Here is a 27372-nt window from a genome sequence, read left to right as displayed (position 1 = left end):
CTTTAAATAAGCAGTTTTATATGTAAGTTAAGTTTGTACAAATTCTAATTAGAATGAAACGTTAGGATGCTAAATATAATCCCCATGGTAACCAAAAAGAAAACCGCTACAGAACAGAATTACATGCAGACATAAACAAGAAATCTAACCATTGTGCTATAATAAAACTCAAATAACAATAAAGGGGGAAATAAGCAACAAAGTTATAAAAGAAATAAAAAGCAACCAGCAAAATGACAGAAATTTCTCCTTCCATTAATTACATTTACTGTGTATGGCTTAAATTCTCCACTCAAAAACCAGAGACTAACACAACAAATAAAACTCATAATCAGGGTGGGCATTTAGCAAAGCAGCTAAGACACCACTTGGGATGCCCACATCCCATGGCAGAGTGCTGGTCTGAGTTCCAGCTCCACTACCTCCAATCTAATCTCCTAATGGCTCAGGTACCTGGTTCCCTGCTACCCACCTGGGAGACCTGGGAGGAGCGCCAGGCTTCTAACTCCAGCCCAGCACAGTAGTGGCTATTTAAGGCATCTGGGCAGTGAATCAGCAAGGGAAGTACCTCTCTGTGTGCTTCTGTCCCAAAAGAGAGAAATTTTAAAAAAACGAAAAGGATCCAACTATATGTTGTCTATAAGAGATTCGTGTGAGATCAGCAGATTAAAGAGAAAAGAATGTGGAAAATGCTTCACATAAATTATAACAAAATAGATTTTAGAGTAAAACGGCTTCTAAGAGACAGACAATATTATATATATGTGTGACATACATAATTTGTATATATGAAATCACATACATATTACATATATTATATGTTGTCAACATGTGTACATGCATTGTGCATATAATGCACATTAAATATATTATGTACACATACATATATATTTTTACACATCTATAAAGGTCGAATGCAAAAAATGACAATCCTCACTTACACCTAAAAACAGCATGTCAAAATACATGCAGCAAAAACTAACAAAATTAAAGGGAGAAATACCTCTATAATAGGTAGTGAATTCAATTCACTCGCCCACCCCCTCCCAATGTACAGAGAACTATGAAGAATGCAATAAGCAAACACAGAGCTAATAGATACATGCAGAACACTCCATCCACTGACAACTGCATATAATTGAGTGCACGTGGAATAGTTCCCAGGCCAGATCATCTAATAAGTTAAAAATGATCTCTCCACAGATTTTAAAAGCTACATTTCAAATAAATCATCTTCACTAATTATACTAATATAAAGTTAGAAACAAGTAACAGAAATAAATTTAGGAAAATCAAAATGGCGGAACAGGGTAAGGACACATTTAAATAGATGCAAATCATTAGATCATCAGCCAGGGTAAAACAGGGAGGGCACATTCCAGGAAGAAGACAGACTGACAGCAGAGGGACACCTGGAGACTAACAAACATAGAAAAGCAGCAGACACAGCAGTGTGGTGTTGCAGTGCCCAGATACCACAGTGGCAGTTAGCAAGCAGCAAATTGAGCTCCACTGGCAGCCAGAGCTCCAGGAGCAGCCAGCTGGGAAGGGGAGTTCAACACGAGCTCAGGAGGTGAACCCAGACAAAGAACTGCCTGAGCTGCTGATCTGTTTGATTTGACCAGGAGCAGAGACAGAGACAAACAGTCGGTGCAAGCATAGGGTGGATTTCACAGAACAGACCCATATCAGAGCCGAATCAGATGCCATTTTGTGTAGGGAGGCAAAGGCTTTGGGACGGGACTGTGTATACACTAAGCTGGCAGCAAACCCATTTCTGGCTCAGTGCACATTGCACCGACATGGCATCCTACAGGTTCCACTCAAAATAGGTCCAGGTACCTCCAGACCCAATAGCCAGCAGATCCAGGAACTCCACAACTGGCACATCAGGCCCATTTTGTACAGTGTGGCAAAGGCTTTGGAAACCAGAGGGACAACAAGGAGCTGTGCATGCACTGAACCGGTAGTGAACTCTCACCAGCTCAGTGCATTGCACTGCTCCCACATGTCAAATAACACCAACTTTCACATTCCATGGGTCAAAACAGGTCCAAGTAACCCCCAGACCTAACAGCCAGCAGACTCTGGCAAGAGCAGCACCACCAATAACCTAGTTAGGACTCCTGGTGTCTCCCTAATCCTGGGAACTGCTGGAACTGCTGGAACTGGAAATGAGAGGAGGGTTGTTCAGACAATGGTACAAACTCAACATGGGATCACATGACTTGGAGAGTGGTGAGCCAGGAGACTGTGGGGGGAACTTAGAACAAGAATCCAAGCCTGACACTTGCTGGAGGGAGTGGGACAAGTGACTGCTAAGAACTAGATACCAACCACAATAAGTAAAATCAAACCGTAGACCTGTGGGTGACACAGCTTAGAAACCTGCCCCAAGGAGAAGACTCAGCTCATCAGAAGCACAATGATCAAGAGCAAAAGAAAAGACAAAGTCAAAATGAATATTACTGAAGACTCCCCTGCAAAGGAGCAAAAGCCTTTGCCAACCTCAGAGTTACCTAAGGAATACATCAAGAAAATGGTGGATACAGAATTCAAAACACTTATTATAAAGCTTTTTATCAACAATGAGAAACACATACAGCAGTTCTAGGATTATGTCACACAGGAAATAACAGCAATGAAACAAAATTATTAGAAATGAAGGGCACAATGGAGCAAATTAAAAATGCAGTGGAAAGTCTTCACAGCAGAATGAATGAGGCAGAAGAAATTTTCTCAGAATTGGAAGATGTTTCTTGCCACAATGGGAAACAATAAAAAAGCTGGAAGAGAAACTGAATCAAACAAAGTATCCAAGAATTAAGGGCCACTATTAAAAGGCCGAATACAAGAGTTATGAGAGTTCAGTGCTGCAAAAAGAAAAGCTGAGTTTTAAAAAAGCTACATTCAATGAAATAATACAGAAAAACTTCCCTAACCTGGAGAAAGAATCGGGAAACAAAATACAGGAGGGGTACAGAATTCCCACCAGGGTTGACCAAAAGCGATCTTCCCCATGACACATGATCATCAAGCTCTCTTCAGTTGAACATAAGGAAAAGATCTTTAAATGTGCACATGAAAAAAATCAATTGACATACAGAAAAATGCCAATCTGATTCACAGCTGACCTCTCACAGGAAACTCTAAAGGCCAGAAGAGAATGATATGACATACACCAGATTCTAAAACCAAAAATTGTCACCACAGAATAACATACCCAGCAAAGTATTCCTTTGTCTTTGAAAATGAAATAAAACTCTTCCACAGTAAAGAAAAACTCAAAGGCCTCTTCCTGACCTGCCCTACAAATGATACTTAAAAATGTTTGCTCTCTGTAAAGAGAAAATAACAACTACCAAAACCAAAGACAAATGTGAAGAACTTCCCAGTAAAATAACAGAAGATTAAATCAAACAATGAACAACCCATCACTGAAATGACAGGACCAATTACCACCATTCATATTAACCCTGATTGTAAATGGCTTAAACCCATCAACCAAATGTCATAGATTAGTTGGCTAACCTATCTGTTGCCTACTGGAGACACATCTCACCAACAAAGATCAGTGGAAACTATTGCTTATAGATTTTTATGTTTTTGGTTTCGGTTTTTTTTTTTTTCATTTCTTCAAAGGAGTTTTTCCCATATTAAATTCTTCATTGACTCTTAGGTCATAGAATAGCATCATTTTCTTCAAGAAGGTTTTTGATTTTCTTTCTCATTTCTTCAGCGATACACTACTCATTCAGTAACATACTATTTAACTTCATTGTGTTGTAAATTTCTATTTTTCTTCCTGTTGTTGATTTTGTAATGTGGCTTTTCATTTAAGGAGATGTACAGTAACTGTGTAATGGAGACTCTCCCATCCAGATATGATACAATGCAGTGTGCATCTCTACTTCTAGATCAAAGACAGACTCCCAATGAAACTGTTAAGCATATCTTGATAATAGGATGCTAGAATCTCTGCCATTGTCCATGTCCACAAAGATGGATTTATAACTGTTTATGAAGAATTGTACTACTATAATAATATAGGGGAAATCAGTTTGTGTGGGGAAGAGATTTGGGGAAGCGAAAAAGCGAAATCCCAGAGCCTATGGAACTGTATCATAAAATAATAATAATAATAATAATAATACGAATGAGCAATCTGAAAAAGAAACAAATTGAAAGAACAATGTGAATAATAATCTGAAAACAAAAATAAAATTCCACTTAACAAAAAATCACTTAGGAACAAACCAGACATCAAAGACTTGTACAGTGAAAACTACAAAACAATGTTAAAACAAATTAAATTAATCTTAAATTAATGGGAAAATATTCCACATTAACACACTAGAAAATTTAATACTGTTAAGATGTCACCCACAGGGGCCAGTATTGAATCAGCAGGAAAACATTCCACATTCATGTGCTACAAAACTTAGCACTGTTAGATGTTACCGACAGGGGCCAGTGTTATGGTACACAAATTAAGCTATTATCTGTGGTACTGGCATCCTATAAAGGTATCAATTTGTGTCCAGGCTACCCCAGTTCAAATCCTGCCCCCTGCAAAGCCTCCTGGAAAAGCAGCAGAAGATGGTCAAAGTACCTGGGCCCCTGACGGCCACATGGGAGACCCAGAAGTTTCTGGCTCCTATCCTGGACAATGCAGTCACTTGGGGAATGAACCAACAGGTGGGCAACAGAGAGCCCTCTGTCTGTAACTCCGCCTTTCAAACAAACATTTGTTTTAAAAAGAAGGGAAGGAAAAAAAGAAAGAAGAGCAGGGATGGGGAATGACAGACCTACAAGATGTAAAACAAACTGTTTTTAGAAAAAAATTCCATAGGATAAAAGCTTCATAAAAGTGGATTTGGTATGTATACCATGGGTAAGATACCAAAAGCAGAGGGGGAAAAAAATGGAAAAAAAAAAAAAGTAATTGGACGTCATGAAAATGTTAAAACAACTGCAGTAAAAGACACATAACAATAAAATGGCAACTCACTGAACAAAAACTTTGCAAATCACAGACCTGATGAAGGATTCATATCCAAAACACACAGAAAACTCCAAAAATCCATCAAGATCCCCAGCCCAACACACACAAACAAATGCATCCCCTCTTAAGTCTTCCTTCGTGGCTGACAGATTTTTCTCTAACAGTGTTATTGTCTTTATTTCTGATGATTTGTTAGAAACGATGCTTTGTGATTATCAGGAACTTCACAAAATATCTTTTGGTAACAATAACCCATTTTAAAATAACAACAGATGATAAAACAGGAGAAGCAACCAAACCCACTTAAAATAACAATAAGAAATCTCCATACCTGCACTACACCCCACCCTACGTTTTCAATTTTGATGTCTCACTTAGCAGCCTTCTAAGTTGTCTATCTTCTAACATATGTGATGTGGCTATAATACTTTGAAAAGCAGCGAGAAAGACACAGAGCTGCCGCCACTGGTTCACCCTCCAAGGGCAGCGATGCCAGCGGGCAGGAGCAGCAGGTGGGCATGTAACCCAGCAGCCAGGAACTCAACCCAGGTTTCCCACGTGAGTGACAGGGATCCATCACCTACAGCTTCCCAGGGTCCACATTTCAGCAGCTATCAAGTCCAGGTACTCCAATACGGGGTGTGGGCACCCTAACCAACGTCTTCCCCGATAGGACAACGGTCACCCTATTTTTTTCAATCGTTTTGTTTTTAGCCTATACACTGAATATATGACTCATGGACCATTTCTGTACAGAATTAGAGCATACTAACTTTAGTTATATAATTACTCCTACCTATGAGTTTTACACTTCAGAATACCTTCTTCCTGCTCAGTAGTGTCTCTCTTTTTTTTTAAGATTTATTTATTTATTTATTTATTTATTTATTTATTTATTGGAAAGTCAGATATACAGAGAGGAGGAGAGACAGAGAGGAAGATCTTTCATCTGATCATTCACTCCCCAAGTGAGCGCAGGCCAATGCTATGCCGAGTCGAAGCCAGAAGCCAGGAACTTCTTTCTGGGTCTCCCACACAGGTGCAGGATCCCAAGGCTTTGGGCCGTCCTCTACTGCTTTCCCAGGCCACAAGCAGGGAGCTGGATGGGAAGTGGAGCTGCTGGGATTAAAACTGGCGCCCATATGGGATCCCAACACATTCAAGGCAAGGACGTTAGCAGCTAGGCCACACCACCGGGCCCAGAAGTGTCTCTTTTAATCTGAAGAAATTCCCTTAGCAATCTTTATAGGAGAGGCCTGATGAGGATAAACTCTCTTAGCTTATGTCTGTCTGGAAATGTCTTTATACGTCTTTAAATCTACAGGATAGCTTTGCTGGGCACAATATTTCTAGTTGGAAGGTTTTCTCTTTCTCTCTTGGCATAAATGTTTCTACTAAGAAATCTGCCGCTAGGTACAGAAGAATATGCTTACGTCCAATTCTCTCAATGCCCTGGAGAACTTAGCTATGACGTGTCTTGGGGAGACCAGGTTGAGTTGAACCAGACTGGTAACCTTTCCACTCTCTTTATCTACAGAGTCACCACTTCCTCTAGGTTGGGTAAATCTTCTATTGTTATCTCTTGGTATAAACCTTCCAGCCCTGTGGAACCCTCAAGCTGCTCTAAAACCCCAATACTCAAATACTTGCTCTTTTAATGTTGCCCCACGGTATGGTAAGCTTCGTTCCTCCTCATTCTTCTTTATGCCCCTCTGACTGTGTATTTTCAAATACCCAGACAAATTCTCCTGTTTATTTTGTTGCTGATGCCTGCTTTCATGCTTTTAATTCATTTAGTGGATCTCTCAGCTCGGGGATTTCTCCTTAACTTTTCAAAATTATTCCCATTAAGCTTAAATGATGCAAACACTGAATCATGTCTGTGGGGTTTTGTTTTTGTTTTTAAAGTTCACTGAGTTTCCCTGATAGAGCTATTTTGAATTCTCCACTTAAGAGTTTCCATATCAGCTCTTAAATGGTCAGATCTTGGAACCTTAATTCTGTTTGTGAAATCAAGTCACATTTCCCTGTCACAACTTTCTTTAAAGTTTCATTCATTCATTCATTCATTCATTTGGAAGACTGATAGAGAAATCTTCCAGCAACCACCAGTTGACTCCCCAGTCAGCCACAACTGTCAGGGCTGGGTCCAGCTGAAGACAGAACAAAGGAAATCCATCCCAGCTTCCCACATGGGTATCAAGGGCCCAGCACTTGAGTTATGCTCTGCTGCCTTCTTACGTGCACCAGCAGGAAGCTGGATCACAAGTGGAGGTTCTAGCACCCAACAATCGGATGCCAACATCGTAAGTGATAAGTTAATCCACGGTGCCACAATGGTGCCCCTCCCTGAAACTTCTTGACACTTATTGATACATGACATTACTATGCATTAAAGGATTAGATGTTTAAACTAGTTTTCACTACCTGGCTACATGACTACCATTCTAGAAATCCTAAGTAGTCTGTTTATTCGCTCTGAACTGTGGACATTTCTATTTCAGCACTAGACAATGTCCTAAGTCCGAGCTTGACATAAGTCTGCTATTGGTGTTTTGTCAGTGTTTCAGCACTCAAGACACACCCAAACCGAGATTTGTGCTAAATCCACAACTGCTCTGTTTTCTGAATTAACTGGGGGTGTACAGAAGAGTGATGCACCCCTGAGCATGCCCTGCCTGAGGCTGGGACAGACCCAGACACCCTCCTGTGATCAGCATCATGAGGTCCTGCTCAGTGCTGAGCTTCAGGATGGAGGCTTCATCCCGAGGTTCCTACACAGTATCGTATGCCAACCTCCTTTCTCTGCCTCCAAGTGCACAATTATTCTCTCCAGTGGAGCTGGCTGAATTTGACAGAGGAACAGTGTGGGCAGCACTGAGACCACAAACACCAAATTGCTAGATCACACCTTAAGCTTACAACCCAGGGGCAGCAACACATCACAAGGACAGCACTGCAGACCACACTGTTGAGGGCTACCTGCGGCTGAGGTAAACCTGCATGCTGAGGTCACAGCCACATGTGACACTGCCAGGATGGTCAGTCGGACCACACGAGGCTACAGATCCCCACCAGGCACTAAGAAGGGACCACAGATTTTCTGTGGCTCCATCCTCGGGACAGGGACTGCTAGGATCCACCGAGTGTTAGGTCTCACCAACCTGCTTCCAACTTCGAAGACACATTCATTTCTCTGCCCTATTCCACAGAAGATAGTAGGAATTCTGGCTTTAGTTTTTGTGTTGTTTGGTTGTTTTTTCCCAACTTTTATTCACTTGAGAGGTAAAAAGAAAGGCAGCACATTTCCCATCCACTGGTACACTTCACAAATGATTGTCACATCCCAGGCTGGGTCAGACCAAACAGCCACAAACTCAAGTCCGGTTCCTAGCACAGGTGATAGTGAGCCAGCTATGTGAGACATCCATCAACTAATCTGTAAAAAATACATATTAGCAGGATAATGGAGTCAGAGACAGAACTGGGACTCAAACCGAGGCACTTCAATGGGAGATGAAAAAGTCCCACACAGGTCAAACCCTCATCCCTGGGTCCAGCGCAATGGCTCTGCAGCTAAATCTTCCCCTTGCACCCGCTGGAATCCTGTATGGGTGCCCATTCATACTCCATTTCTCATCTGCTTGTGGCCTGGGATAGCAGCAGAGGATGGGCCAAAGCCTCAGAACTCTGCACCCACGTTGAAGACCTGGAAGAAGCTCCTGGCTGCTGGTTTCAGATCCACTCAGCTCTGGCCACTGCAAACATTTAGAGAGTGAACCAGCAGATAAAAGATCTTTCTGTGTCTCCTTCTCTCTGTAAATCTGCCTTTCCAATAAATCTTGAGAGGGAGGAAGGAAAGAAAGAAGGAAAGGAGGGAGGGAACAAAGAAGGAACATTCACCCCTGCCACTGGTGTCTTGTTACCACTATCCACCCAGGGATGGGAGTAGGATACTGCTGAGACCAACAGGAACCGGGTCGCTCCTCCAACTCACAGGCCCAAGAACCTACACAGTCTTTGAGGTAAGGGCCAGGCCTACCTGCAGTGGAGTGATACAGTCCAAAACATGAGTCTAATTCCTTAAGGACAGATATCTTGTATAAGTCTACAAGTACTGTCTACTGGTACTAGCCTGGGGGGAAATGTCTTTGGGCTCTCTTAGGTGCTGGGTCTCACTCCACTATTGTGTTTCAATGCAATGTTCTGTGCCTGCCTTCCTGCCCTACTCTGTGGCCAGGATCTTACTCTGTGCTCTCTGCCCAGGATGGAAGAGAAGCGGGAAGACTCAGTGGCTTTGCCTCCTAGACTGAGAGACACCAAGCTCTCACCAATACTCCAGGTCCATGTAGTACTCTAAGCTGTACACCAGGCCTGGCCAAAGCTGGCAGTGATGTAAGGGCAGAAACACAAGTCCAGTCCGCTGGGGCTTGTATTCTTACCTCATGCAGAGCCCCTTCTGTGGCAATGGACTTGGGACAGGGAGCTACAGACATTTTCTGGGACATCACTTGCTCCAAGAGGCACAGTACAGAGCCCAAGACAGATCCCTGTGCTCACGTCCTTACTCCTTATCAAGCAGAATCTTCATCTTCACCATCTGCCAGAGGCCAGGGAGGAAAGGCAGGGCCAATCTCAAGGTCCCCTGGCTGAGGGCAAGAGGCTCAATCTCCAAGTTCCAGTCTGAGGACAGGGGCCATGGGGACAGCCTGGCGCTGGATTTCACCACGGCAGGCCTAGTACTAGGTTTCCAGTTCAAGGCTGGACATAACTTCCCCTCACTCCCCTGTGCAGGATGCAGGAACTGTCTCTTGCTAGGAGGACTTGGCACATGAATAGCTACCCAAACTGGTGTCTCTTTGGGGGAAATGATCACTGGAACATCTTACCCAGCTACAACCTTGTTTTGCAGACTAAAATAAATACACGCACACTCACATTTATCACAGCATTATTCACACAGTTAAAACAAGGATGCAACGAAGCATCTACTAAGACATGAAAGGATACCACTGTGGAACAGCCGTAGAGCAGAATACCATGCAACCTAAAAGAGGAAGTTCTGCATTACGCTACAACAGAAATGAACTTCGAAGTTATTCTGCCAAGTGAAATAAAGAGTCACCAAAAAAGGCAAAGTCTATATGATTCTACTCTCTGAAGTCCTTACTGCAGTCAAAATCATAAAAACAGAAAGTGAAACAGTGGCTTTCAAGAACTGAAGAAACTGGGAGTTGTTGAACAGGCAGAGAATTTCGGCTTTGTAAGATTACAAAGAATTACAAAGATGAACTGTGATCGCAGTTGCATCACACAGGAAACGTGTATAATTGCCCCCGGAGCATCACTCCGCTGCAGCGGCGTTGCTCGCAGCAGTTGGAGACACTGCTGGCAGCATCCACAGCCACGTCACACACACCTGGGGCTCGGGCATGTCTCCACTTCCAGGCCAGCTTCCTGCGAGGGCCACAAGGAACAGCTGCAGAACTCGGGGTCCTACGATCTACGTGGAGGCCCAGCGGAGCTTCTGGCCCCCTACCATCTACATGGAGGCCCAGCAGAGCTTCCGGCCCCCCGCTTCATTCTGGCATAGCCCTGGCTGCTGTGAGCGTGAGGGAGTGAGCCAGTAGATGGGATATTCTCATTCTCTCACTTTCTCTCTCTTCTCCCTGCCTTTCAAATAAAACGAATATAAGCAGTTAAGCTGATGTATTTTCTATTCTGCGCCTTTTACTATGATTTATAAGGCTGAGGAGAGGGCCCTTGGGAGGAAAAGGAAACATTTCAAGAAGGAAGAAATATTTTCAAACAATCAAAAGTTGCTTAGCTACCAAAGATGATGACCAAGAAGAGGCGATTAGAGCTAAGGACCCTTGCTTTCCTCTGACTTCCAAGGAAATGGTTTCGGAGATGGGGCTGCGTCCTAACAAGAGCGTGGTTTTCATCTTTGCTCTCCTGCAGCTCTCATTCAGAGCTAGGTAGGGGCAAAATACGTGTGTGTGTGTGTGTGTGTGTGTGTAGAACAAAAGAAGTTCACTAGCTAAACAGGACAAATTAATGAAGAAAGACTACCTCTTGAAAAAGGGTAGCACAAATTTGGGACCCATTTGAAAGAACCGTTCAAGAAGTGGAACTTCAAGTCCCAAACTGCTGAGATGACAGAGAGCATCTTGAGAGTAGTGTCACCCACAGCCTGACCCAGAACCACCCAGTTAGGCTGTTCCCAAACTCCTGCTACACAGATGCAGCGTGAGATAATAAATGTTTATTTGTTTCAGGCACTGAGAGATAAGGTACCACACCGCAACAAGATAATATACATCAAGCTAGATTGGAAAAGTATCTTTACGTCACAGAATTTGCATGTTATCAGATCATAAGCAACATTTTGTGCCTATAAGGACTTTTTAAACTACAGAAAGGAAAACTGCAATAATTTCAATTATGCAATTTATTTAGCAATAAGATTACAATTCCATATATCAGAGCCACCAACGCTGGGACTGACCTTACACAAAATGTCCTTGAAAAGTCAGTCTAGTCTCCTGAACAGCAAACCTGACAAACCGCTAACTCAGGATATTGCTTGTCCAAGCAGCCTCCTCTCGTGGTAAGATAAATCTGCCAAAATGCTCTCTCCCACTAATCAAACCTACACGGCTCACTCCGACACTCCGGCGACAGCTGTAAATGCTCTGAGAGCAGACAACCGCCACTTCAAGTTTACGAGCCCTAGCATCTAACAAGTGCAAATTCAAAACACGCTTAGAAACAGCACAAACTTGGTATCACAAAACCAAAATGCCCAAAATCAGCTGTTATTATTTTTTAATGGATTATTTCATAGCACTTCCAACTTCATGAAATATCCAAAGTCCTTTCTCATTTCCCCAATTGTCAATAGTTCAGATTTCCTCAATGTTTCTCCCAGATATTAATTTCTACACAAACTTCAGCTTCCTTCACTTACTAGGCCCCAAGAAAGTTCTCCATGTCCTTGCCTTCCAACTTTTCTTAACAAAAATGAGGTCTGCTCAGGTTGGTTAAGCTTGCTGGATTTGCTCAAACATAACACGTAATAACATAACGAAAAGTTCCACTCCTGCTCTTTGTCAAAACTCACAAGTTTATCAGAAAGGAAATAAAAAGTGGGGAAATGTTCTGCCAGGCTAGTTCCTTTATGTCTACATACAAGGCTTCAGGCCCTATATAATCCTAATTTAAATATCCCAAAAACCTAATGAACTAGGAATTATGTGCAGGCTAAACAATACTGCCTAGAAATATATTATTAAATTTCAAAATGTGAAAATTTGTGTATTAGCAAACTATTATGCCTCATCAAAATTAACACAGCACTTTAAGAGACACCATTATTTCACATACCATTAAGAATTAAAAACATAACCAGTTACACTATGACATCTGTGTGATTCACCCTAGCATTAAAAATGCTTGCAGGTGGAACACACGGAAGCAGAACACTTACACTGTAGCTCTTCGCACCTATGGAAGTCAGTAATTAATTGCATCACACAATGTAATTAGGGCCAGCAGAGGACATCTAGTAGCATAGCAGAGGATGGAGGGCAGAAAAAACTGGACAAATCTTCCAGCCAAGCATTAACAACAAGTATCAGGGCCAATGAAGACTCTGAGTTAGACCATGTCAACCAACGGATCCTGGAAGGATTTGCTCATCCATGGATCGGTGAAACTGACAGCATTTCAGAACTGTTGGAACCACTTGAGCAGAACCCTCAGAGCATGCTCCACATCAGGGATCCTGGGATGACGTCGATGGCTGTCCCACATCCCCGGGTACTGAAGTGGTTGGGATGCTGGGTGCAGCTTCTCCCCTTCTCTTCCTCCTTTTCCCAGATACAGGAAGAAGAAAACTGAAATTGGAAACAATGGTCTCATCCACTTTGCCCAATTTCTCACCCTCTTCCCACCCTAATCTGTAGTCTACAAGGGGTATGCATCCTTCTCAACTATGTAAATATCACCAAAAATAAAATTTTTAAAAAATTAAAAACTTAGGGGTCGGCACCTTGGAAGAGTAGACTAAGCCTCAGCCTGGGACACTAGCATCCCACTTGAGTGCCAGTTCTAGCCTGGCTGCCCCACTTTTTTAAGATTTATTTTTTATTGAAAAGTCAGATATACAGAGAGGAGGACAGACAGAGAGGAATGTCTTCCATCTTCTGATTCACTCCCCAAGTAGTTGCAACAGCCAGAGCTGAGCCGATCCAAAGCCAGGAGCCAGGAGGTACTTCTGGGTCTCCCATGTGTGTGCAGAATCCCAAGGCTTTGGGCCAACCTCAACTGCTTTCCCAAGCCACAAGCAGGGAACTGGATGGGAATTGGGGCAGCTGGGACATGAATTGGTGCCCATATGGGATCCCAGCAGATGCAAGGTGAGAGCCTTAGCCAGCAGGCTACCACGCCCGCCCCCCTCACACCCCAGTCTGATCCAGCTCACTGCTTATGTCCTAGGAAAGCAGAAGACGGCTCATGCCCTTTGGCCCCAGCACTCACAGGGTAGACCTGGAAGAAGAGCTCCTGGCTCCTGGCTTCAGATTGGTTTAGCTTCAGCCATTGTTGCCATTTGGGGAATAAACCAGCTTGGCGTAACAGTAAGTTTCACAGGATCCACAGAAGATTTGTCTTTTTCTCTTTCCTTCTCTCTGTGTAATTCTGCCTTTCAAATAAAAATAAAATAAACCTTTAAAAATTTTAAGAAACACTTCCACTTCTCATTTCTACTAAATATTGCCATTCATTTCTACTAAATATTGCTAACTCAGACTGTTTGGGGGTATCTGATATTCATTCACAATGAATCACTATTGAAAGCTGAACTAAAACATGGGTCACATAAATTCTGGAAAATATCAACAATTCTCAAATATTTTTAGGTTGTCATTCAAACGGCAGTACTAACAAAGGGATCAAGAGGTACCTAATTAATCAAACGGGGATTAAATACTCTAATAAACTATAAGAGATCGACAATCCATGTTTTTTTTTAACCTCCCAAAACATCACTGCAATGACAACTAAGAAACTGTGAGAAATACAATGCAATTTTCAGAAATCCAGTGGATGAGCAACATAAATAGAATTCTCGAAAAAGGAAAAACAAACAAAATACCAAGATGCTACCTGCGAAAACACATACATAAAACCTGGCATAAGAAGGAGTTAAACTATCAATCTCACTGCCATAAATTACATGACCAAAAATGATCGTCCTAGGAATCAGAACCATCTCAACAGTTTACAGAACACAATTTCAAATAATCAGACTGCAGGATTCAAATGCCATAGATTCTGCTTTAAGCCAATATTTAGTGGACATCTGTATTTTTACAAGAGGCCCGAGTCACGCTGACATAGTGAACAATGAACTCTACCCCGCCGAAGAGACCCTGACCACAGGAAGCTAAGCAAGCACTGCCAGCGAACAGCAGACGGGCCCAGAATGTTGGCCTCTGCTGCAACAGATTCCAGGAGAGGTCCAAAACAATCATGCACACGTGCTTACACATACAACATACATGCATACAGCAGCGAAAAGAAACTCAGTGGGGGCCATCTATACTGCTTGGCGTAACAGTAAGTTTCACAGGATCCACAGGTTGTCACAAAATTAGAACTTTAACTAAAATTCAATTGACTAGAACTAACCATTTGATCCCTCAGCCTCATTAACCACATTTCCAGTACTTCACAGCCACATCTGACTAGTGGCACATCCTGGCAAACACGGGTACCGAGCCCTGCGTGTCCCACAGACAGCTGTGTCAGCCAGTGCTCCCACCCAGATTCCAACCACCAATGTTGCTCTCCTCCAAACACAACTAGGAAGAATTGCCAGTGACCAAACCTGCACCAGCCAGACACCTGGCCTGATTTAATGATAATGTGACATATAATAATTACATATTGTGTAATAATAATAATCTACTGTCCGCGCCAACAACTCACACGCCAGTTGTTTTGTATAAATATTCCCTCAACATCATCATTATTTAGTAAATCATTCCACCGCTTTATGGATAGAACTGAAGGTTCAGGGGAACTTTACATCTAGTCAGTAATAAAACCGGATTCAAACTAGCCTGCAGGAATCCAACTAAAATAAAATTGACATACAGTAGACTAGAAGACACATGGAAAGTTAAGTAGTCATTAACCACTATGGCTACTATTTACATTAGCTTCAAGAATACCTTTTAAAAGGTAAACAGCAGATGGTTCTGCAGTGTAGCAGGTAAAGCCATGGCCTATGGCAGCAGCATCCCATATGGCTCCTGGTTTGGAGTTCCAGCCGCTCCACTTTCCATTCATCCCTCTGCTAATGTCTGAGAAAGCTGCAGAGGACGGCCCAAGTGCTTCAGGTCCCGTACCTACACGGCAGACCCAGAAGCCAACGCTGGCTGCTGGCTGCTGGCTGCTGGCTGCTGGCTGCTGGCTACTGGCTGCTGGCTGCTGGCTTCAGACCAGCCCGGCTCCAGTCATTTGAGAAGTTACCAGAAATGAGACCTCTCTATTTCTCCCCACTCTCTTTACAACTCTGTTTTTCATAAAAATAAATAAATCCTTTGGGGGGAAAAATGGTGGTGGTGGTAATCAAAGGGGGTGGAGATGGTCGGCACCAAGAGCACAGGGAAGGAAGTCTCACAATGACAACGAGGCAGCACTCACAGAAGACCCCTCCACCCACGGACTCGGCCCAGCCAAGCACCCGAAGACACTGCCTGCTGACTCTCCCTTTCTAATACATGTTTAATTAGTCATTTTCTAGTGGTGTTTTATCCTCCCTCAGGGCTTAGTTATGCAACAACAACAAAAAAACCTTATTTTAGAATGCAGACACTAGGTACACTTCCCATTGTAAATTTCTAATTTAATGCCTAGGTGTTCAGGCATCTCTCCCATCGGAACTTCTTTATATCAATCAATTATGTGTTACTGACCAAGCCCCATCAATCCAACATCAGGTGAAAAGACCTGACTGAAAATTCTCGGCAGAACCTGGACCACAGTTTATCCATCAAGGTAAAGACATTCTATGAGGCTGCTGGGCAGCCAATGGTGTTCCCTGGCAACAGGCTGACCTTAAATGCAACTTCCATTCAAATTCTACTACCACATTTGTATTAGTCCTCGCAGCAAAAGCCTTGACAACTCTAACTACCCAAATTCTCTCAAATCTATTCTTCCCGCAGCATAACTGCAGTATGGAAATTTCGCAAGTTCCCAAAAACTATACTGAAAACAAATGTGTATAGAAACTGGAATAACAAAGTTAAAAGCTAAATCTCACTGTCAGAAACTCAAGCCAGGTCTTGCACACGGATGGCAGCTTGGGTCAGCGTTAGGGTCTCCCAGGGTACATTTTGGTGGAAAGTTAGAGTTCGAAGCCAGGACTGGAAACTGAACCCATGTACCCCAATGTAACACCTACGCATCTTAACTCTTAGGCTAAAACCCCATTCTAAACCAGTCTTTACCTAGAATACATGAGAACCATATTAAGTGATCCATGTGATGTAACAGACTGACTTCCGATTACTACTGCAGCGTATCTGAGCAATTATTAGCAACATTTACATTTACAGTATTTCTTGGGCCTGACTGCTGAGAAGCCACAGACTGAGCCCAGCTGCAGAGCCACCGTTTCACCACAGCGTGCTGGCATGAGCCAGATGTTCAGCTTCCAATCCAGCTTCTGGCCCTCTGCGGAGACCCAGATGAAGCTCCTGGCTCTTGGCTTCAGTTTTTTTTTTTTTTAGATTTATTTTTATTATTTTTTATTGGAAAGGCGGATATACAGAGAGGAGAGACAGAGAGGAAGATCTTCCGTCCGATGATGCACTCCCCAAGTGAGCGCAATGGCCGATACTATGCCAATCCGAAGCCAGGAGCCTCTTCTGGGTCTCCCACGCGGGTGCAGGTTCCCACAGCTTTGGGCCGTCCTCGACTGCTTTCCCAGGCCACAGGCAGGGAGCTGGAAGGGAAGCAGGGCTGCCGGGATTAGAACCGGCTCTTGGCTTCAGTCTGAACAAAACCTGACTTGTAGCCATCTGCAGAATGAAGTAGTTGATGGAAGGGCCTTCTTCCTGGCTCTCCTTGTCACTTTGTTTTTCAAGTAAGTACTTCAAAAAATCATAAAATTTAAAAGCAATGTTTTTATGTTTGTTTGTTTGTCTTAAGATTTAGAGGTCAAAGCCAGAATCCAGGAACTCCATCCAAGTCTCCCAAATAAAAGAGGCCCAAGTGCCTGGGCCATCTTCTGCTGCCTTCCCAAGTGCAGGGAAGGGAATCAGAAGCAGAGAGGCCGAGACGCACACAGCACTCTGATTTGGGATGCCAGCTCACACGTGGCAGCTTAACCCTCTGTGCCAGAGAATGCTTACACACCAGCGAGTAAGCTTCAGCAGGGTACCCCAACGCACAGCAGGGCAGCACTCCTACCCTGGACTCCGCCATCAGCTAGCTGTAAGACTGACCACATTCATATCGCGGCCGCTGCTCTCCATTTGTCCATCTGTAGAACAAACGACTTAACTCTGAAAGTCATTCCAGGATTGAAAATTAAATTTTCACTAGAAAACTGAGAAAAACTAAATTAGACACTCACTAAAAAATCACTTTGGCCACTCACACTAATGAAAACACATTTGAGAATTCCAATTAAGCAGCCCACATCCCATATCTGAGAGAGTTTGCTGACTGGCTGTGCTCTAGACTCTGGCTGCCGGCTGATGTGAATCCTGGGGAGTAACGGGGAGGGCTCAGGGCAACAGGGGCTGGCTCCGGGGAGACGGATCCAGTTCCCAGTCAAGAAGCACTGCAGGCATTGGGGGCTGCATCAGTGCATGGAAGCAGGCCTCACTCACGCACATGCCCTTCTCTCATTCTCACCTCCCTCTTCTCTCTCCCCCCCCCACCGCGCTCTCCCCCTTTTTCTTAAATAAATACATAATTCTCAAGAAAGAAAACACATGAAAATTTCAACTCAATTTAAAAAAAGAAGGGAAACACAGACACCATCTGCAGTTGAAATGAACGCAAGACACACGCAACCAGGAAGGACTAGCAATCGTGGTCTAACCATTGTTCACACCTGGTTTTCTTCCTAGCCTCTCAAGCTTAAGAGTAACTTCCTAAAACAAATGCCACAGGTGACAAAGACCAACGAGGATGGAGAGCAGAACCAAGCACACCCCAAGGGGGGAGTTTTTCAGTGTCCCCACAAAGATAGAGTTAACCAACTGTTCCCTTGTTACATCATTTCAGCCAATGACACAGTACTTACGGTACTTCAAGGGGTCAGGTCACTCATTTAATCCTTACAGTTCTCCTTCCAATACCGTCCTACTATCAGCCCCACTTGCACCTGAGGAGCCTGAGACACAGACTCTGCTGAGTGGTTTAGCTGAAGCCACTGAGCCGGCAGGCTGGTTCACACTGGCAGAGCAACCTGGCTTCACGGTGTGTCTTTCGTAGGCGTTATTAACATAACAGCTCATGATACAAAATAAAGGGCAATCAAACCAATCACTACCCAAGTCACGTGATCTTGATCACTTAACCTCTTCAACCACATTCCCACATAAAGTCACAAAAGGAAATTGGGCTAAATAATCTGCGAAGCTCTTTGCAGGCTTAACATTCCGTGACATATGACCTAGAAGCCAAATGCCACAACTGTGGCAGAGCATCATCTGATTAACCCTCATGGTGCTCTTTAACCGTATCTCCTTGCCTTGGTCTATGGCCTATCTTCATAAGGTTCTTTACTCACCAGCTGCCAGCCCAGTTATATTTGTACTGATAACCTTGAAGGAAAAGAAATTATCAGAGAGCACACTACTCTACCTCAAAACTATGCAGACAGAGACCCAAAACTAAAAATAGATCAGCAATTACTACACCATGTGGTAGGACGCAGCCATGGAGCTCAAGACAGGTCAGACCAAATGTATGCATGTCTAAATGGCTATATTTAGTCATCTTTCATAGAGGAGTATGATGTGAGAATTCAGAGCATGGGTTTTTACAAATTTCCATAGTCAGCAGTTTTAACATAACCAGTTGTGGGCTCCAAGATTCAATCTCCCCCATCTTTAAACAGAGCTAGCAACCTTCCTAAATAGCTTGCTACAATAAAGAGAAATATTTTAACGTGCTTGCCACGGTGCCAAAGCACGAACTACCAACACTGTGGTCATTTACAATTCCTGTGCAGAAGCAAGAGTTCCACATTCTGATAAATTTGGTTTCAAATGTTGTCTCTATTTCTAGATGGACATCCTTCACCAAACTGATCAATCTCTCCAAGTGTCTTCATTAGGACCATGCTGGCAGTAAATCATAATGTGGGTAGTTCGAAAAGCTCATGGAGAGGCCCCTGCATCCCATTATCAAAGAACCCTGCCACTTCTAGTCCTGGCTGCTCCGCTTCCGCTCCAGCCTTCCTGGTTCCTCCAGCTAGGAGCAGGCACTAGGGACCAGCAAGTTCAGGTATTCGGGTGCCCCCTTGCCACTCACAGGGAGACCCATGGGCTCCAGGCTCACCTCACCTGGCTACTGCAAGCATTTGGGGATTGAACAAGCAGATGGAAACATCCCTCTGTGTGTGTGTGTGTGTGTGTGTGCGCGCGCGCGCGCGCGCGCGCGCGTGTGTGTGTGTGTGTGTGTGCACGCCCGCATGCATGCACGTGTGTGTCTGCCTTTCAAATAAAATGAAAATATATTAACCAACGTAAAAGTTTACAGGAAATGAACTAAACGACAGGGTACATTTTCCACAAACGCTTTTTCCTTCCAAAATCGTTGTTAAGATTAAATGAGGTAACACACGGAGAGCAGCTGACACCTAGTTCCTGTCTGTTCAACGAATGTTAATTCTTTTACCAAAAGCAAGCTAACCATATTTCTGGTAACTGAATTCAAATGAAGGACTGTGGAATTAAGAATCCCATGAAATCCAAGGAAGCCGACTTGTCTGCACAGTCCTATCAGCCTGGAACAGAACTAGGGACTCCTTTATCTTGCTCTGGGCTTTGACAGGACTAGAAAGTCTTTTGACAGGCTACCTTCAAATATCCTGAAAGAAGTCCAAAGAAAGCAACTCAAAGTAAGGTACAGAGGGACCAAAATCCTTCAGGGAAAACACGAGGTTAAATCTATTCTCGTAATACCCTACTGCAGTTGCTTCTTTCACTCTTATTTTTTCAAGGGAGTTCTTATGAAGCTACATTAAATAATAATAATAATAATAAACCTACATAAAACGGGGAGTGCAGGGAGTGGTATAGCAAGCAGCCTCCACCTATAGGTTCATCATCCCAATTTGTGGGTTTGTGTCCTGGCTGCTCCATCTCCCATTGAGCTCCCTGCTTATGACCTAGCCGAGAGCAGAGGACAGCCCAACTCTGGGCCCCTGCACTCGTGGGGGAGACCTGGAAGAGGTTTCTGGCTCCTGGCTCACAGCTTCAGACTGACTCAGCTCCAGCAGTCACAGCCATTTAGCGATTCCAACAGCTGATTCCGTCTCTCCTCCTCTCTGTAATTGTCTTTCTTGTATTGGAAATTCAGATATACAGAGAGGAGGACAGAGAGGAAGATCTTCCATCCATTGATTAATTCCCCAAGTGGCCACAACGGGTGGAGCTGCTCCGGTCCAAAGCCAGACACCAGTAGCCTCCTCCAGGTCTCCCACGCAGGTACAGGGTGCCAAGGCTTTGGGCCGTCCTCAACTGCCTTCCCAGGCCACAAGCAGGGAGCTGCATGGGAAGTAGGCCTGCCGGGATTAGAATGGCGCCCACACTGGATCCTGGTATGTGCAAGGTGAGGACTTTAAGCCACTAGGTTACTGTGCCTGGCAGAAAAATAAAGCAAATCTTAAAAAAAAAAAAAAAAAGAAAAAAAACCACATAATATGTGATGTCAAGTCTCTCTCTGATACCGACCTGTTTTAAACACTCCAAGCCATCACTGGCTGCCTCCTAGGACACAGTAGCAGGAAGCTGGAATGGAGGCAGAGCAAGGATTGAACCCTAGGTACTATGCTATGGGATGTGGGTGTCCCAACTGATAATTTACCCTCCACACCAAACTCCCACATGCTCAATTTATACCAATGTTCCAAGTTCTAAATCAGCAATTTTCCCCTTCTACACCACTTTTAGGAGAATGATGCTATTTGAAATGCAAAACCAGAAAAATCGGGGCCCGGCAGCGTGGCCTAGTGGCTAAAGTCCTCGCCTTGAACAAGCCAGGATCCCATATGGGCGCTGGTTCTAATCCCAGCAGCTCCACTTCCCTCCCATCCAGCTCCCTGCTTGTGGCCTGAGAAGGCAGTCGAGGACGGCCCAATGCTTTGAGACCCTGCACCTGTGTGGGAGACCTAGAGGAGGTTCCTGGCTCCTGGCTCCTGGAGGAAGTTCCTGGCTCCTGGCTCTGGATAAGTACAGCACTGGCCGTTGTGCTCACTTGGGGAGTGAATCATTGGACGGAAGATCTTCCTCTCTGTCTTTCCCCCTCTCTGTATATCTGACTTTGTAATAAAAATAAATAAATCTTTTTAAAAACAGGAAAATAAAGCACACAAAGCTGGTGAACTTGTCATCCCCCTCCCACCAGCTTTTTAAAGATATGAGGGCCCAGCACGATAGCACAACTGGCTAATCCTTCACTCCAAATGCCAGGATCCCATATGGGTGCCACTTCATGTCCCGGCAGCTCCACTTCCCATCCAGCTCCCTGCTTGTGGCCTGGGAAAGCAGTCGAGAACCCTGCACTCACATGGGAGACCCAGAAAAATCTCCTGGCTCCTGGCTTCAGATCATTTTAGCTCCGACTGTTGTAGCACATGGGGAGTGAATCAACAGATGGAAGATCTTTCTGTCTCTCCTTCTGTTTCTTAATTTGCCTCTCCAATTAAAATATATAAATTTAAAAAAAAAAGAGAGAGAGAGAGAGATCTGAAAAACAGATCTTATAACGATAAGATTCATACCAAGGATAAAATTCATTGTGATTGACGGTGGATGTAGAACTATATTTCAAAGAGCTATCTGGTAACTATGAATTTGGCAAACTTGTTGCCCGGGCTATTAAAGTGTTACTGTTTTAACCTGTAATTTGTTGACCAAAAGGTGGTGCTTGAAGCAGAACTGGCAGCTCTGCCATTTCCTTTATCTTCCCTGTGCATTGTGGGTATTGTTAGTTACTACAGACTGTGTGTGTACAAGTGTTGTTCAAGGTATACAAATTTTATAAGGCTAGTTTAATTAAAACTAGATAATACTTATAAATCCTCTGCACTACAGAAGCATAACCAGACTAGCACTCTCTGCTGAGTGCGAACAAGCCAGAGTAGCGATCTATTCCCCAGAACGGCATGACCTCCTCAGTCAGAGCACCTCACCGATCTATTCAGTAAATAGTGGTAAAACTTTATTTCCTCATTTTCTTAGACATGGTAAAAAATTAAGTTTTAATATGATCTTCTATTGTTCCAACTGGATTTGGAGACTACTCAAACATGCAGCCCACAGGGAGAACACTCCCGTCAGCCCCTCAAGTGCTTTCTGGATTAAAAGCACAAGGGAAGGCAGGCCTGATCTGCTGTGGTCAACCCAGGTCACATCAGATTCCTGGGTTCTTATGATCTGGGACTTCGCCCAAAAGCTGATCCAAAATCAACCTTCAGGGATAGTATAAGCTTACAGGATATTCACCCTCAAACACTTTACAAAGATAATGAAGATCAGTTAAGGGCTCATTCATTTATAAGAAACATTGGCAAATGTCAAACATCTTACTGACACAATCATTTATAAGGGATATCTTAAATAGACTGTACAGAACGTTCATTTGCACAAGTAATTGAAAGAAAAAGTGTGGTTTGGCCCCATCGGGTGGCCAAACTGGAAATTTCAAACAAGTTCCAGCAAGGTAGGTTCCCTACTAATGAAGGTGATACATTTGGGAAACCAGAGCCTGCAGTCCGTCCTCACGGGAGAGGTCCATGAAGAAAGGCATGGCAACAGCACAGCAATGCTTCCCTGCACTTGGGGAAGAAAAAGGAAGTGTGGCTAAGGAAGAATCTCTCTTTTCTCAAATCCTGCAACTAAAAAATAACTCATGATTTCACTTTTTATTTCATCTAAACGGGAGTTTTGCTGGGTTAACTTTCTATTCACAGACCAGAATCTGACCAAAATGTTTAGAAAAGGATGTTAATATAAAAAGATCTTTTCTAAAACAGTTCCCCTAAGTTCTGTTCTCTTCATATATCAAACATAATTCAAACATTAAAATGCTCCAAAAACTGAGTTGGCTAGGTCCTCACATAACATAGTACTGTAAGTTTATAAATCATCACGTTCAAGTTCTTAAACATTACAGATGAAGAACCTCACACGCTGGAAAGAGGAAGTGATTCCATCAGGGTCACACACAGCTGGTGTGACCTGACTCCCAATGCTTACACCAGGAGACCAACTGTATAAGCATAGATTCCAGTGACCAAGGGACTAGCTGTAAATGTCTGTATTCCAGTGACCAAGGGACCAGCTGCATGTGACTATATTCCTAAACAGGTAGCTTTACCTCTCAGGACCCTAGTTTCCCTGCATTGGCAAAAAAAAAAAAAAAAAAAGAAAAAAGGAGATAGAAAACATTTCAATCCCTCTCAGCTTTAAAAATCCTGTCATTATTTTAGTACCTCATAAAACCACAATATACACTTTTGAAAAATCATTCCCGGTTCCTAAGACACCAAACAAGTCGAGGACATGAGGGAATGAACGGTCAACAGCCTGCAAAAATAACCTTTCGCTGCTTCTGTTAACACCTTGTAAAATATTAACATGATTATGCTAGTCTGAAACCGGTCTAAGTTTTGATGAATCAAGTCTAGAGCTCCAAGATGTACAGACACTGATTCTAAATTCCTTTACAAGCATCCTTAAGAAGCTGTGCTGAGGCATGCACCCAGGACTCTGAGCAGCCCCAGAACTCTGGGGGGAAAGGACATCCATCAGACACCTGTTGGTCTCCACTACAGAAAAGGACCTTCCACAACACAGGCCAAGATTTATAACCAAACAGGTTCCTGGGAACAGAGAGGCCCTCATCTCTGCTCAGGTCTTTGTTGACTGTGCACGTGTGACTGCACACGGACTAGCCTGGTTTCTTCCTACCATTTCTCCTTTTGCTGTCCCTTTATGCTCTCGCGCTTCATGATGTCACTGCTGGAGACTGAGTCTGTGAACTCCACACGCTAACATGATCAACTCCAACAGTTTGCAGGATGCACTGGGCTCCTCTCAGTAACAGCTTGAACAGTCCAAGAAACGCCAGTGCTAAAGGTTAAAAACCATGAACTAGAACAAACCTCGAAAGGCCCTGGTCCTTCATTCTGAAAGGCGAAAACCTCGTCTCCTCAGCTCCCGGCTGACATGCACAGGGACTCCTGACTGTGCCATGTACAAATACTACACAATTCAGTATTATATGTAATCAGAGATGTGAATCGGAATTATCAGCTTCTAAATAATGCTCTACTTAATTCGGATAGGCATTACTACAGCAAAAATGACATAAAAACCAATTAGCTAACAGCTGGGATTGTTTCACAGCTCCAGAAAGCTCTGCAGATGAGAACTGGAGGGTAACACGCTGAAATTTCACCACCAGTGCCTGCAAAACCCATCCAAGTATCTGTTCCACCAGCAGTGCTTCCACACGCATCCTCTTCGTCGCCAAGAAGCTACATTTTCTTGCCTTGTGACAAGTTCCTTGTCTCCGGCAAAGGCTAACTAACTGTCCGTTTTCCCCAGAATTTTCAAACAGCTAAAATTCTTGAACTCTAAAAACTCTTATCCACACCCCTTTATTTACTCTTAAGGAAATGGCACTAACTCTTTAGCAATGTCACATATAGCACAAAGACTACAACCCTACCGAAACGCCTTTGATGGCTCTGCTTCACAAAGAAAAGCATCTCTTATCTAATTAAGCCTTGCCATCAATGGATCTATCCACGACTGGAAGTCACACAGTGGGACTCTATGGAATCAACTATACGAAAAAATTAAAGTAAGATCATTAACTGGCACAAGAAAGAGGAGTTTAATATGCTGAGGCATTTCCTGTCTGTCCTACCTAGGGTGCCCATGTTAGGGGTGGAATACCTACAGACTGTGTGGACAAGGAACCCCAGAGCCACTGTGCCTGCTCTGACCCTACGAATCAAGAGGAAACTGCACTGCAAACTGACGCTCACGCAGCCCCTTCCAGCCACGGGCACTGTAAGCAGACACGATTCTCCGAAACGGTTAAGTGTTGAAACACTCAGAACGCACCGCGGCGCACCTTGGGCCAGAGCCGAGGCCCCGCATCGGCACCGCACGCTCCCTAACAAGTGGAAGTTGTGCTCCAGCACGCTCCAGGCCTGGGCTTCCGTGAAGAACTGGCAGTGGTGCTGAAAATCACGGGGAGACAAATGATCGACCAGTTCCCTCCTTTCAACAAAATCCAGCCTCTGGACTCCAGCCAAGGCTTTCAAACTGACCAAATGGTATTAGAAACAATAAATCTACAACTCCACAGGCCCAGACCTTCGTCCCCTATTTCATTCTGACAAAATGTGGCCACAAAACAAGCTAAGCAAATTAAGTGACAAGAAAATACTAAGCATGCGAGGCCTTTGCTGCTGGCAATAACCAAACAGTGCACCTTGCAAGTGGACTTACTTGACCTTCTTCAAGATTCTGTTCAACCTGCCCACCTATGCGGGCCCTTTCCCCGTCTTTTCCAATACCGTAGTGGCTGCATGCTTTAATAAACTAATGGTTACCACCTAAGCATCACTGAACTTACCTAAGAATCAGAGAACTGCAATAGTGTCATTCACACTGAGTTTATGCTCTTTGTTCCCGCACTCTACATCGCCGTGAATTCCTGGAGATTACACACACACACACACACATTTTTCTTGGCTGAATTGCCAGTCACTGAGAATAACCTAGGCAGTGCCTGAAGGCGATCGGAACCCCGCCTTGCGGCCACACAAATGGGTTCATTATCGTTACTTTCCCCTGTAGCGCTGTAACATTCCTTATCACTATCTATTAAATACCTTCCAGGAGCAATTAGAGAAGTGGGGGGTGGGGGGAGTGAGAGCGGCGTTAGGGGTAGATTTTACAATAGAGTACCGTTCACCCTAGCCAACAAAAACTTAGCAGAAAACCTGGACATTTCAATAATCCTCTTCCCTCCATCCCACAATAACATCGGAGCCAAAAGCAAAGACAGGGTTCCTCCGGATACTTGATGCAATCAACTAAAAAAAAAAAAAACACAAATCACCGTGTCAGCACAACAGAATACTCGATGACAACACATCGGCAAAACTATACCCACTGCATAGATCATGGGAATGGAAATCGAGTTTCAACTCGGTTACAAAGCCTTTTGTCAACACGGGCTCTGTGGGGTGAAAGAAGTCACCGGGCGGCGGGGGGTGGGCTTCTCCCGGGGAGCGCAGGGTGCAGGGGGGAGCAGCAGCCAGGCGGCCGGGGGGAGCCGCCGCGACCCCGGGCTGCCCGGCACCTGCGGCTCGCCCGGGCTGTGCCCTTCCTCCCCGCCCGCCGCCTGCATATCCGTTACCCCGGCGGCGGGGGAGGGGAGCCCGGCGGGGCCCGGAGGGGGCCGGCCGCGCCGGGGATGCCGCAGTGGCCGGCCGCGGGGCAAAGTCCGGCCGCAGGACCGGCGGAGGTGCCGAGCGGCGGCCACGGCGGCCCCGCGGAGCCCTCCCACACCCCCGGCCGCCGCAGCAGCCGCCGCCGCCGCCGGTACCTCATACTGGATGTACTGCTTCCTCCACTCGGGAGTGATGTGCGCGGAGAGGTGCTCGGCGAACTTCATCCTGCCGTGGCCCCCTCACTCCCGCTCGGGTCCGGCGGCTACAGGCGGCGGCGGCGGCGGCGGCAACAGCGACTCCGACTCCTCCCCACATGGGCCCCGGCGCGGCGCTGCGCTTCTCTCCTCCTCCGCCGCCGCCGAGGTCTTCTCAGAGCCGCCCTCCCGCCATCTTCCTCCTCCTCTCCATAGCCCCGCCCCGCCCCGCCCGCTGGACGTCATCGCCATGGTAACCGCCTACGCCGCGCCGGCGGCGGGGGCGGGGCCTGAGGGGCTCCCGCGTGACCCCGCCCCTTCTGGGCCGGACGTGCGGAAGGCGCCTCCCCTGACGGCTTCCGTCTGGCTCGTGCCGGCCTGCAGCTGCTGCCTGCCGCCCCCCTGCGAAGCAGCAGTGTTGTTATTGCAATTAATATTAA

At 44.8% G+C, this 27372-nt stretch overlaps 1 protein-coding gene across 3 annotated transcripts in view; it reads right to left on the bottom strand.

Annotated features, from left to right (window-relative positions):
- The window catches only part of XPR1 (xenotropic and polytropic retrovirus receptor 1), a 186397-nt gene extending 159234 nt beyond the window's left edge, over positions 1 to 27163 (bottom strand). The window contains exon 1 of one of the 3 annotated variants that reach the window (XM_040984348.1): positions 26894 to 27163. In XM_040984348.1, coding sequence (XP_040840282.1) covers positions 26894 to 26962 — 69 coding nt within the window. In that variant the 5' untranslated portion in view covers positions 26963 to 27163. Of the gene's footprint in view, positions 1 to 18335; positions 19672 to 26893 lie in introns of those variants that run through there. The other 2 variants (XM_040984350.1, XM_040984349.1) reach the window with 2 other exon arrangements.
- Between the last annotated feature and the right edge of the window lie 209 nt (positions 27164 to 27372).

This window comes from Ochotona curzoniae, unplaced genomic scaffold (genome assembly GCF_017591425.1).
Source record: "Ochotona curzoniae isolate NIBS_2020 unplaced genomic scaffold, NIBS_Ocur_1.0 contig_4105, whole genome shotgun sequence".
Taxonomy (NCBI): Eukaryota; Metazoa; Chordata; class Mammalia; order Lagomorpha; family Ochotonidae; genus Ochotona; species Ochotona curzoniae.
This window is presented reverse-complemented; position numbering and strand designations above follow the sequence as displayed.